Source organism: Cicer arietinum, chromosome 5 (genome assembly GCF_000331145.2).
Source record: "Cicer arietinum cultivar CDC Frontier isolate Library 1 chromosome 5, Cicar.CDCFrontier_v2.0, whole genome shotgun sequence".
NCBI classification, from domain to species: Eukaryota; Viridiplantae; Streptophyta; class Magnoliopsida; order Fabales; family Fabaceae; genus Cicer; species Cicer arietinum.
The window spans coordinates 60985675-60999144 of record NC_021164.2 but is presented as its reverse complement, the minus strand read 5'-3'; the positions used below and the strand labels follow the sequence as shown (position 1 = coordinate 60999144).

The following is a 13470-nucleotide window of genomic DNA, read 5'->3' as shown; positions in this document are numbered from 1 at the left end:
AAAGCTAGCTTAATTTTAACGAGAGAGACAGATAAAAAAAATATATAATATATTAAACATAATCAATACGAGAATAAATTTATTATATATAAAAAGTAGCCATAAAAAAAATAAAATTTGACCATAAAAATTAAAAAGTTAAGTTCGATGATGTTTTAAGAAATCAAATTCATTCATAAATAAATCTTAGTCTTATAATAAATTGACTATCAATGTATTTTTCAACGCTCAAAGAGTTTTCTATATTGTCTTTGTAAAGTCTGACAATGACAAAGTAAGCTTAACAAGTCTATCAATAAAGTGAAAATATTTTGACTTACTTGTTTTTACTAATTTTTTCCAATAAACTTATGTGCGGAAGCTAAAAAAGTATTACTATGGTAGGTAAATATAAAAATATATTTATTTAAAAAATAATATTTTTTTGGGAAGTCAACATTATCTCGTTGTAGTGAGAGATTTCTCCTTTAGTTTGAATATATTATAAATTTAGTTTTAACAAAATAACTGGTAATATTCTTTGACTTTAAAAATAATTCAAAATTTTCATCCAAAAATAATAATTCATATTGAAGAATTTAAATTAAGCTAAAAAACTATATTCAATATAAAATTCATCATTGCAAACACTCTCTTAGTTTATTTATGAGGACAAGTGTTATGTTTGGATCATTGTTATTTACTGAATGAGATAATGTGGTCAAATGCAAGTACTATCATACATTGTTTGGAAATTGAAGAGAAAATCAAAGGAGTGATAAAGTTAGTATTGAAAACATACAGATAAAACAGTGCAACATTTTTGTGGTCACTTGAATTACATCTGATCCAAAGAGCTGAATGCAACTTATTCATCTGAAAGTTAATGTGAACATCATTTGAAATGATTTTGGGAAGTGATAATGAAGAGAATAAGGATCACGAATCTTCCCATGGGTTTTTGTTTTGCTTGCAGAATGCTTAGTAAAAAAAGTTTTGCTTGTAGAACGGGTCTGGTCAGACAGACGTATTATTTGGTTTGGGCTTTTAGTTTTCAAATGCTCCGTTATGGTAAGAAAAATGTTAGAGAAATGTACCGTGCACCCTTCTGTTTTTACTTCACACCCCCCAATTTTTTATATTGACTATCTTACCCTTTGTGACTTTATATAAAATAACAGAAAAAAATTTACCGGTCTCTTTTTCCACTCCCACATTCGAAACTTTTCAAAAATTTTAGAATATTCAAAAGGTTCAAACTTTCGAAATTATTCAAAGTGAGTTTTTTTTCTTCTATATTTCGAAACTTTAGTTAAATTCAAAACATTCAAAATGTAAATTAACATAATTAAATACAAAATTTCGAAACTTTTGATGAATCTGAAAGTTTCGAAATGAACTTTTCCAGAAACATTTGAAAGTTTGAAAGAATGTGAAACTTTTGAAGCTATAACTTTCGGAACTTTGGATGAATTTGAAAGTTCCGAAACTCAAATTTCAGAAAATTTCGAAAGTTTCGATGAATTTGAAACTTCTGAAAGACATATTCTTCGAAAGTTTCAAAAACTTCGAAACTTTCGATTTTTAAATTTTTTCTTTTAAAATTTATTACTAAATTTTTAAATTAGGAATAGAAATTTATTACTAATTGATTACTAATTTTGAAATTTATTACTAATTAAATTTATTATTAATTAAATTTATTACTAATTTTTAAAAATTCAAAACTTTCATTGAATTTTAAATTTCTGAAAGTTGAATTTTCGAAAGTTTCAATGTTCGAAAGTTTTGCATTTCGAAACTTTCTGAATTTCAAAAGTTGAAGACATTACTGTTTGTAATTACAGAGGGAACAGAAGCAAAATGTGCATGTGTAAATGAAATTGTGGAGATACAAATTGAAAAGAAGTGTGAGTGATGAAGTCAAATTAAGAGGGAGTGTTGACTTGAGTGAGACTGAGATGCCAGCTTCATAACGCGTTGCGGTTAATTCTAGTAATTCCACTGGATTGTGTGGCGCGCTTTCGTATTTCTATTTCCACCGCATTATTTATTGCTAGTGTCGTAATCTAAAGTCATACTATTATAGCTCATAAACAATGTCATTATTTAAAATATAAATATCACAACAGGACAGTGTATGGCCAGCTAAATGCGGAAAAGGGCCACAATGCTAACAACACACTCAAGACTAAGTCTTCATGTACGCAGTGTGTGTCTTTTTTCGGTAAATAAATGTATGTTTAATTATGTGATAACTAAATTAATTTTGTAAAATAATTTATGTTTAGATACATTTAAATAAAAATGAATTTAATAATAAATTTTTATATAAAAATTATATTTTTATTTTAAAATTAGAATCAAATCTATCTGATATCAACCAAACACGCTAAAATCAATTTTGAAACTTCAAAATTGATTTTATTTATTCAAAAATTAAAACAAAAAATACATTGATTCTAAAATTACATGTATGATTGTTCATAATATGTCAACAATATAAAAATTTATAATTTATCGATGCATAAAAATTAAACTCGTAATTTAACTCCTTTTTTTTATATATATTTTACTTGTATTTCTTTTTTTTTTTTTTTTTTTGGTTTCAAAATATATATGGGCTGTAGTAATGTTCATGTTCTTTTTCCTGTTTTCGGCTTCACGGAGTACGCTTAATTTTATGCTCTAGTGTATAATTATTTTACGAAAACCCCCATCTACTCAATATATAGTTAAAGATGATTAAAAAAAAAATAGAAAAGTGATGTTATAGATATAATAGAAGGGAAAAAATAAAGAAAAATTAAAGTGTTAGAATTGATGTAGAGAAATAATGAATATATATATATATATAATGAAAAACAAATAAACTAACTTATAATTGATATCGGATTAAGTTAACCAATATTATATTTGAAGTGTTTGATAAAATTAACGATGAAATTAATAAATAAATATAAAAAAATATATTTAAATTTTTTAAATTAAGATAAAGATTATTAAAAAAAATGAAAATATGATATACTACAAGTTTAAACATTATTTAAAGTATGTAGTACTATATAAAAAAATGTTAATATACTCGCGAAAAAATATTATATACTATAAGCTATGCATGTAAGTTATCTGTTTGGCATATATATACAAAGAGACAAGTGATTGTGAACTAGCTTCTGAAAGAAGCCACGCAACGAGAAACTTATGCAATAAGTTCCAGCTGGTTTTGTTTGTATTTATTTTCTTTACTAACTTTAATAACATTTTGAGTAGGGTTTTAGGGCTTTTTGACGATGTTGTTTTCCCAGATACTATACGCGTACAAATTCATTTCCAACATGTCCACCTGTCTTGCACCGCTGTACATCAGGATTATTTGTTTCATACAACAACAAACTTTATACCAAAAACTGATGTGTGCCATCATCCAAATTATAAGAGATCCCAGAAAAATATTATATCTAGATTTATTTGCAAATAAAAATCGCAGACACAATAGTTTAATGAATATTATTAAAAAAATAATACTTGTTAATTGGATACAAGAAGACGGATGCATTAATATCAATATTAGTGAATATCTATATTTGTCACTAAATTGATAAAATTATTATATGTTAATGTATTAATATTTTTTATGATAAAATTTTGTGATATATTTTATTTATGTGTTAACGTATATTAATATTTGTATGTGTTAATTTTTTTTGTTGACAAAAAATGAAAAAAATTCTAAATAATTATAGCAACAAAAATAAATTTTTTACATAGTTAATTTTTTTTTTATTTAAAAGTTGACATGCATATATCTACATACATATAAATAAATATGAATATAGTTTTTATATCAAAGGGTAGAGTAGTGAATGACTATTATCCTTAGCCGCAAAGATACCCCTAATCCAAACACGAAACATGGCATGAATATATGCAGGTACACACAGTCATGCATGTATAAGATTTTATTTTAATTTATTCTGAATCTAAAATTAAATTTTATTGTTGAAGTTAAAAAAAATTAAATTAAATTTTATTCGTTGAAGTTAAAAGAAAATTAAATTAAATTGGAGCATAAATTTGTGGCCTAAATAGCTACAAAGAATTGGAGGCTTAAAGAGCAAGGTATAGTTGTCTTTTTGTTAGACAATATTATTATATGGGCTATTTAAGATATTTTTATTCTTTTATATATATATATATATATATATATATATATATATATATATATATATATTTATTGTAACCTGTCCCTTTTGTGGTAATGATGGAAAGATTTGTTAACATTTAAGTTCATACTGTTGTCGATGGTGGAGGCAAAATCCGCTATTTTTGGCCGCCATAGCCGCCATCACGTGTAAAATGACCATGGTGGATTGTTGAAATCCTGCTTTCCGCCATGGCCACCATTTGATAACACTGGACTCAAGAATTATTGATTTTTTTTTTCATAAGTTAATTTTGTTAGAAAATCTTCTCTACAAATAAATATGGATGAAGTAGTGCTGTGTTTTCTTTTCCCTTTTATATTTGGAAGCCTACATATCACATCAATCATCTGGCAGAGTGCCAAATAGATTGTGTTTACTCGATCTTTTCTCTTTTTGTATATGATATCCATCCTTTTTAATTTGTGTTTATAATGTAGCAAGAATTTATTCGGAAGCTGATGGGGCTATTTAGGGTGTGTGAAGACTTGGAAAACATGGACGGCCTTCACATGATTTTCAAAATCGTCAAAGGGATCAGTCAGTATTCATTTTTAGATCATTTTTATTTGGATCCCTATTTGGTCATTTTTGTATTTATTTATTTCTGCGACATGTAATCTTGCAGTTTTACTCAATAGTCCACCAATTCTTGAGAGGATTTTTAAGGAAGAGTTTATAGTGGACATCATCGGTGCCCTTGAGTGTAAGTGCATTCTTCAGAAATTAATTTCCCAATCGACTGACGAGTTCTTCTCATTCAGTGATTACTCCATATTCCATAATAATATATTTCTTTTCTCTATCAGTTTTTAGTTTTAAATTTAAATTGTTTTGATATCTTGATTGTGGTATAGCATTCCTTACTTGCTAATAGTGGGTTCAGTTTAGGAGGTATCATTGATTTAGATGGTTTCATTTTGATGCCTTCATTCTTTTCCTCTACTACTTTTGATTGCTGAACCACTTGTTTTAGCAATATGCAGATGATCCGGAAATTACTTGTGTTCAGCATCATCGTGAATTCTTAAAGGACCATGTTGTTTTTAAGGAGGTATTTTTTCGACCCATCTTTCATTTTTAGAGAGCTGCAAGGTGCTGGGTAGCTTTGACAATGCGTCATAATTTTTGTCAGAATTTTTTACCTCGATAGTATATTGTCTATTTTCTGTTGTAGGCCATACCTATAAAAGATCCCATTGCACTAGCGAAGATACATCAGACATATAGAGTTGGTTATTTGAAGGTTTGGCTCCTTTTAAGACTTCTTCTGCTGACCCTGGTTCTTCAATGTGAACTTACCTTTTTTTCTCACTTTCCAGGATGTTGTTTTGGCCAGAGTCTTAGATGACACTACTTCTGCAACCATTACCTCTATAATACATGCTAACAATGCCTTTGTAAGTTTTGATTATCAGAGAGAGAGAATAATCATTTAATATAGTGTTGCATTTATTGTTGACTGCTCTATTTTTTTTCTAGGTTATTGCTATGTTGAAGGACGACAATACATTTATCCAGGAGTTGTTTGCTAGGTTAAAATCACCCACCACCTCTCAAGAATCAAAGAAAAACTTGGTAGGTCTTGTTAAAGATATCCTATCATTTGCTTCTCTGGCTATAATTGGAGTTTGCGAGATATTGAATTAGAATGGAGAAACGTTGTGTGTTCTTTATTTGGATGATTAATGGTCAATAGCCAATAGGGGACGAAAATGGGATGGTTTAGCCTTATGGTTTAAATATCGGTACAACCCTTATAGTTATTTACTGGAAATTTGAAATAACTAAAATTGTATGGTACTGAGGTTAAATAGTAATTAAATTACAGTTTTAAAAAAACATATAATGTTCTACTGTCAATTTCCAGCACATTGTTCTTCCATAGCATAAATTTGTCCCCCTCTAGAGATTTAGCTTATTTTATATTTACGAACACACGCAATTGGTTCAATTTGATGAAATTTGACTGACAGAATAGACTCCCAATAAGCTATCTCATCTGTCCTGTAGATTTTATGGTCTTTTCTGCCAATCACTTGATTTGTTTCAAAACTTAGAAAATTGATAGGTTGTTGAGATGGAAAAACGCTTTGTAAAAAGTGATAAGGCTGAAACAAGTTCTTTGCTTCAGAATTTAATTTCCATGAAGTATCAAGGCAAGGGAAATATAAGAGAGCACATTATGATGATGTCCAACATTGCTTCTAAGCTTAAAGGTCTAAAGCTTGAGTTGTCAGATGACTTACTCATTCATTTAGTATTGCTGTCTCTTCCTTCGCAATTCAGTCAGTTTAAGGTGACTTATAATTGTCAAAAGGAGAAATGGACTCTTAATGAGCTCATTTCATTATGTGTGCAAGAAGAGGACAGGCTGAAGCAAGATAGGACTGAAAGTGCTCACTTTACTAGCATCTCTAAAGACAAGGGCAAAAGGAAAAGAATTGAGGAGCCCAAGAACAAAGCTGCTGCTAAGGGTCCAGAACAAAAGAAGCAGACTAAGGATAACAACTGCTTCTTCTGCAGGAGTTCTGGACACGTGAAGAAGGATTGTGCCAAATATCACGCTTGGCGTGTTAAGAAAGGTATGATTCTGTCTTTGGTCTGTTCTGAGGTTAATTTAGCTTCAGTACCTAGAAACACTTGGTGGTTAGACTCTGGTGCAACTACTAACATCAGTGTTTCAATGCAGGGTTGCCTGAACTTCCGAAAGCCTAGTGATACTGAAAGATGGATCTATGTAGGAGATGGGAAGAAGGTAGAAGTTGAAGCCATAGGAAAATTTAGATTATTATTAAGTTCCGGTCATTATTTGGATTTAAAAGACACTTTTGTTGTACCGTCATTTAGACGGAATTTGATCTCTATTTCTTATTTGGACAAATCAGGATATTATTGTTCATTCGGGAATAAAGAATTTACTTTGTCTTTAAATTCGAATGTTGTTGGAACCGGTTTACTTTCTGGTTATGATAATCTTTATTTGTTGGAAACTGTGGCTAACTATAATGAAACCTTGAATGTGGAATCACGTGGTACTAAGCGGAAAATTGACAATTTCAATTCAGGGGTGCTTTGGCACAAGCGTCTAGGTCACATCTCTAAAAATAGAGTTGAACGACTTGTGTCAGATGGAATTTTAGATTCCATTGACTTCACAGACTTTAACGTTTGTGTAGCATGCATTAAAGGAAAACAGACTAAAGATAAGAAATTAGGCGCATATAGAGCTACAGACGTCTTAGAATTGATACATACGGACATCTGTGGGCCATTTCCAACTCCTTCTTGGAATGGTCAACAATATTTTATATCATTCATAGACGATTATTCTAGATATGCCTACCTTTACCTAATTCACGAAAAGTCCCAATCAATAGACGTGTTCAAATCCTTTAAGGCAGAAGTTGAGAATCAACTTAATAAAAGAATTAAAAAGGTCAAATCTGATCGTGGTGGTGAATACTACGGCAGATATGACGGTTCAGGTGAACAACGTCCGGGACCATTTGCCAAATACCTAGAGGAATGTGGAATCGTCCCACAATACACTATGCCGGGGTCACCCAGCATGAATGGTGTAGCTGAAAGACGAAACAGGACTCTTAAGGATATGGTAAGGAGTATGATTTGTCATTCCACCTTGCCAGAGTCACTCTGGGGAGAGGCATTAAAAACAGCAGCATACATTCTTAATAGAGTACCAACTAAGGCAGCGGCTAAAACACCTTATGAGCTTTGGATTGGGCGTAAGCCTAGTCTGAAGCACCTTCATGTTTGGGGATGTCCAGCTGAGGCAAGGCCTTATAGGCCGAATGAAAAGAAATTTGAACCCCGAACAATTAGCAGCTATTTTATAGGGTACTCAGAAAAATCAAGGGGCTATAAATTTTATGATCCTAATTTGAGAACAATTTTTGAGACGGGAACGGCAACGTTCTTTGAGGATATTGAGTTTGGGGGGAAGATTAAGGTTAAAGATTTTGTCTTTGAGGAAGAATCGGTAACAATTCCAGAACTGATTCTTCCACCAATTGACTTTCCCATTATTGAACAAACTCAAGATGATCTGGTTGTTCAGGAAGAACAAAATCCAGATCAAATTCAAGATCCTCAAGAACAAGTGCCTCAAGAGCCAGCTCCATTGCGGAGATCCACTAGAGAAAGGAAAAATGCTATTTCGGATGATTATGTAGTATTTATCAATGAGGTAGAGGAAAATGTTGGCATGACGGAAGACGACCCAGTCAACTTTCATCAAGCCATGCAAGATTCTCGTTCAGATAAGTGGATCGAAGCAATGAATGAGGAGTACAAGTCTATGCAAGACAATTCAGTTTGGGAACTTATCCCATTACCTGAAGGAAAGAAACCCATTGGTTGCAAATGGATTTTTAAAACCAAGCGGGATTCCAATGGTAATGTGGAGAGATATAAGGCACGTCTTGTAGCTAAGGGTTATACTCAAAAGGAAGGGATTGATTATAAAGAGACTTTCTCTCCGGTTTCATCGAAGGACTCTTTAAGAATAATCATGGCTCTTGTTGCTCACTTTAATTTGGAGCTTCATCAAATGGATGTAAAAACAGCTTTTCTCAATGGCGACATTGATGAGACGATCTATATGGTGCAGCCAGAAAACTTTGTGTTGGGAGACCCAAAGAATATGGTGTGCAAACTAAGAAAATCCATTTATGGGCTAAAACAAGCTTCTCGTCAATGGTACCATAAATTTCATCAAGTAATTCTCTCATTTGGTTTTGAGATGAATACAGTTGATGATTGTGTGTATCATAAGTTCAGTGGGAGCAGACATATTTTCCTGGTCTTGTATGTTGATGACATACTGCTTGCCACTAACGATATAGGCATGTTGCACGAAACTAAGAAATTTCTATCAAAGCATTTTGAGATGAAAGATCTTGGTGACGCCTCTTTTGTATTAGGAATTCAGATACACCGAGACAGATCTCGAGGTATTCTTGGATTGTCACAAAAGAGCTATATCGATAAGGTTCTCAAAAGGTTTGGGTTACAGGATTGCAAACCAGGGGACACCCCAGTTGCTAAGGGAGACAAGTTTAGTCTCAAACAGTGCCCTAAGGGAAGTTTGGAAATTCAAGAAATGCAAAAGATCCCTTATGCTTCAGCTGTAGGGAGTCTTATGTATGCCCAAGTATGTACGCGTCCAGACATAGCGTTCATAGTAGGGATTTTAGGCAGATATTTAAGCAATCCAGGTCTTGACCATTGGAAAGCAGCCAAGAGGGTCATGAGATATTTGAAGAGAACAAGAAACTACATGCTCACATATAGGAGGTCAGACCAGTTAGAGATCACTGGGTACTCTGACTCGGATTTTGCGGGATGCCAAGACAGCTTAAGATCAACTTCAGGCTATGTCTTTCTGTTAGCTGGTGGAGCAGTTTCTTGGCGTAGTGCCAAGCAAGGTCTTACTGCTTCATCAACCATGGCAGCAGAATTCGTAGCAATTCATGAGGCATCTGACCAGGGCATTTGGCTGAGAAATTTTGTCACGGGGCTGCAAATAGTTGAAGGGATTGAAAGACCACTCAAGTTGTATTGTGACAATAGATCAGCAGTCCTGTATTCTAACAATAATAGGAGCTCAACCAAGTCAAAGCACATTGACATTAAGTTCCTAGTTGTTAAAGAGAAGGTACAAAGTGGACAGATATCCATAGAACACTTAAGGACAAACTCCATGATTGCGGATCCACTCACTAAAGGTCTACCACCCAAGGTCTTTCATGAGCATACTGCTCACATGGGTGTGCTACAGTTTGAGGAATCTTGATTTTAGTGGGAGTTTCGTCCATTATGTAATTCATGTTCTATGTTTAATTGTAAAGCACAAAAACATTGTATTTGGACTTTCTGATCAGAAATAAAGTTTAAGGTATTCAGTTTTTTGGTTACTTTGTACATTTAAGTTATGGTATGATCTCATTCGATAAAGTAGGACCAGTTGAAAATTGACATGCATTGACCAATTTCATGTAATTTTCATGCTACACTTTTCATAATGGGTCTATGTCATTTAGTTGTGTAAGTACGGGTGATCATTGATGGGTTTAGTTATGCTTATTATGACGAAAGCCTCTTTGGTTTCATGTGCTGATATGATTAATGGACGGGACAATTTGGATTATACTCAAGGTAATTATAATGACATTTTTGACGTCATAAAGTCTAACACATTCCTAAGGATACATGTGTGACCAGTGGGAGATTGTAAGATTTATGGGTCACATATGTAATTAATTAATAAAGTGTGTTAGGGTCATTATATAATTAGCCAATAAACTAGAGGTCAAATAATATATAATAGCTTATGGCTAAAGAGCATAATAGTTATGAAAATTAATAGTGTAGATACCAGACAGTTTCTAATTTAATGAGGGGCTGAATTGGAAATACTGCAATTTGGGATATAACTAATAATAGTTATATATAGGGGTAATGGTCCCCAAGGCAAACACAACAAGACTATTCAGTTTCAAAACCCTAAAGGAGAAAACTCTCTGGTTCTCTCTATCCCCATCAAGAGAGCAATGTCTTCAGTGTGTTTTGCTGAGGAAGATCACCCAATCCATTGGCTCTATCATCATCATCCCATGATTTCATTAATGGCAATTCCCACAAGTACGCTTCCGCCTTTAATTATTCATCATGTAATTGACATGGATTATTAACATAGCCCACACAATTGAACATGAATTGCAATTGAAATTAAAAACACGTTTCAAAAACATACCAATAATAATACTAATATATATTTCAAAGCAAACCAAAGTACATTTGCTTCTTCAACATTAATCCCAAAATTTAAAGATATAAAAAAATAAATGAATTAATCCTACATAATGCTTATTTGTACAGCATCCTACATAATCCCGTGTTACTAATTTATCACTAGTAGAAGCGGTGGCAGGAAAACGATGGAATGACAAATTAACCCTTCACACAAGTGTTGAGCAAGAAGATGTAGAAGGATCGTACAAAGCAGGAAGAAGATACTTTCTCCCATTATCACCATGTGCGTTGTAGCTAGCACCAGTAGTAGAATCAACAAGCAAATCACCAGCATAACCAGGATAAGCACCTTTACCATAAACACCAGGACAAGCCGAAGCAGCTTCGAGAGGAGCTTCAGCTGGACCCTGAAAATACCCATTTCCAAAAGGGTTTGTTGCGGTTCCAGCCAAAAGACCGGCTAAATTAATAACCATTCCATCAAGTCCCACATCGTTGTTTGGAGCAACCAAAGGTGGACTTTGTGGCCCATAAATAGGTTGGTGAAATGGCCACGCGCATTGACCTGGACATTGAGTTTCTGAATTACCAACCCAAATGTAAGCGAATTTTACATTTTTACCCTTAACAGGTTTCGCTGAAGATGAAGCGGAACCGTGAGACCCACATCGGTCCATACAGAAGCGCTCAACTGCCACGTCAGCGGAAGTTAGAACAACGTTGATGGAGTCTCTTTGGTCACCTTTGGAAGCTAATTCGATTAGGTTTTTGTTCGTCAGTGATTTTCCTAATGAGTAATTCTCGTCGAGAATTTGTTTACTCAATGAAAGTGAAAGGCGAGTAGATTTTTTGTTTGAGGTTAAGTGGTAGTATTTCTCTGTGGTTTTCCACCACGCGGAAACGGAAGGTTGGTTTGTTTGTGAAATTGGAGAAGAGATTGAGGTGAAGAAATCGGTTATGATGGCTTTCTGAGATGGTTTGAAGTTGCCATACCAAATTAGATTCACGGAGATTTTGCCGTATAGCAATGGACCGTTGTGGTAGTGAAGTAGCTGAGACTGATCTTGAACCAGCTCGTTCAGATTTCTAGCAGCTGAAGAAATCTGAAAAATAGTGATCATAAGAAGAAAGATTTGGAGAAAACATTGAGAAACCATTTTTAAAATTTGAGACTAGAAAAGAAAAAACCAAAGAAGAGAATTCGATGGATTTTTTTAGATGAATGAAATAAAAGAAGAAACTGAGATAAGTATTCTAAATTTGTGTTGTGAATTAGTGAGTTGTGAAGAGAGGTATATATAGGTGGTAGACCAGGTGGGGTTTTAAAATTAGGGGATTTTTTATTTTTTCAAATTAAATAAAAGAAAATGTGTTTTAACTGTGGAACGCTGAAACTTGGCGAGAAAGAGATAAAGAGAGTAATTAAAGAGTGACTTTTATGTGTGGGAAGTGGTTAGCCCCTCTGGCATTTACGAGCCACGGCTTGTCCAGTAAGCAAGCTAAGAGGGACCCTTCAAACGGTACTGTTTTTTTATTACTCCCACGTTAAAATATTTCGTGTGTAGTCCACGCGCGAGATTCTAATGTGTTTTTTGGTGAGGCGTGAGAAGCAAGCTTGTGAAGTGGTGTGGGAGGGTGTTGAAAAAGAGAGAGACAAGGCACAAGAAGAAAGTGCAACCTTTGTGGAAATAAGTGAGGGTTGGCTTTGTTTTGTGGGGGTAGCTATGTGACAAAAGCATGACAGCTTTGGCCAGTTGGATTGTTTGAAACATGGGTTGGGGGTGGAGTAATTGTCGAAATTAACCCTATGAACGGATAAGTTCAAGTGATGATGGTAGGGAGGTTGAGGGTAGAATGGGAAGAAGTGGGTGAAATTGTGGAGAGAGACGTTGGAGGTGACAGTCTGGAATGGTGTGTAATTTTATGGGGAAGCGCAGATGAATAGATACAACTGGCACACACCAATTCGGGGCTTATGAATGCGTCTGGAGGTATCCGAGGAAGCACGTGATTTAAACCCAAAGATCAACGCCTAGGCACGTGACTGGATTACAACTTCATTTGACATTTCCACCTGTATTGCATGACTTGGCAAGCACCATAAGCCACTGCGCCTTCACTGCATGCAAAGGTTATTTTCACATCCCATTGCGTTTCAGCTTAGCAGTGCTTCAATTGGATAATAACTATCTATATAAATCGCTAAATTCATATATGAAAATTGTAACAAGTCGCTTAAATTAATTTTATAAATTAGTAAATAAAATTTTGAAAAAAAAATATTAATTAAAATTGTTTATATTTTTACATTAAAAATTATAATATAATACGTTAATTAAATATGTAATATTTGTGTGTTGATCTCATATAATATCATCACAACATAAATTAATTTTTTTATAAAATTCAAGTATTTAATAAACTAATTATCAGTAATTAATTTACAATATGTCACTGATTAGTTTATTTATAATTACAATTACTTACAAATTTGTATTTAAAATATAAA

At 33.2% G+C, this 13470-nt stretch overlaps 2 protein-coding genes across 2 annotated transcripts; one reads left to right on the top strand and one right to left on the bottom strand.

Annotated features, from left to right (window-relative positions):
• The first annotated feature begins 4233 nt into the window (after positions 1–4233).
• Positions 4234–6214, top strand: LOC101505228 (uncharacterized). Its single transcript, XM_004500613.4, has 6 exons — positions 4234–4724; positions 4813–4890; positions 5171–5238; positions 5362–5430; positions 5507–5584; positions 5667–6214. The coding sequence occupies exons 1-6, from the start codon at positions 4646–4648 to the stop codon at positions 5832–5834; spliced, it is 540 nt and encodes a 179-aa protein (XP_004500670.1). The 5' UTR covers positions 4234–4645; the 3' UTR covers positions 5835–6214.
• A 4745-nt stretch (positions 6215–10959) lies between these two features.
• Positions 10960–12270, bottom strand: LOC101494177 (protein PHOSPHATE-INDUCED 1-like). The gene has a single exon (XM_004500582.4). It carries the CDS (start codon positions 12116–12118, stop codon positions 11168–11170), a length of 951 nt encoding a protein of 316 aa, XP_004500639.1. The 5' UTR covers positions 12119–12270; the 3' UTR covers positions 10960–11167.
• Positions 12271–13470: the final 1200 nt, after the last annotated feature.

What these genes read in the sequence shown, in the direction of transcription:
- LOC101505228 (XM_004500613.4), top strand. Translation starts at nt 4,646, where the DNA reads ATGGGGCTATTTAGGGTGTGTGAAGACTTGGAAAACATGGACGGCCTT. An exon ending in CATCATCGGTGCCCTTGAGT is followed by an intron (nt 4,891 to 5,170) that starts GTAAGTGCATTC and finishes AGCAATATGCAG; the next exon opens with ATGATCCGGAAATTACTTGT. An exon ending in ACCATGTTGTTTTTAAGGAG is followed by an intron (nt 5,239 to 5,361) that starts GTATTTTTTCGA and finishes TTTCTGTTGTAG; the next exon opens with GCCATACCTATAAAAGATCC.
- LOC101494177 (XM_004500582.4), bottom strand. Translation starts at nt 12,118, where the DNA reads ATGGTTTCTCAATGTTTTCTCCAAATCTTTCTTCTTATGATCACTATT.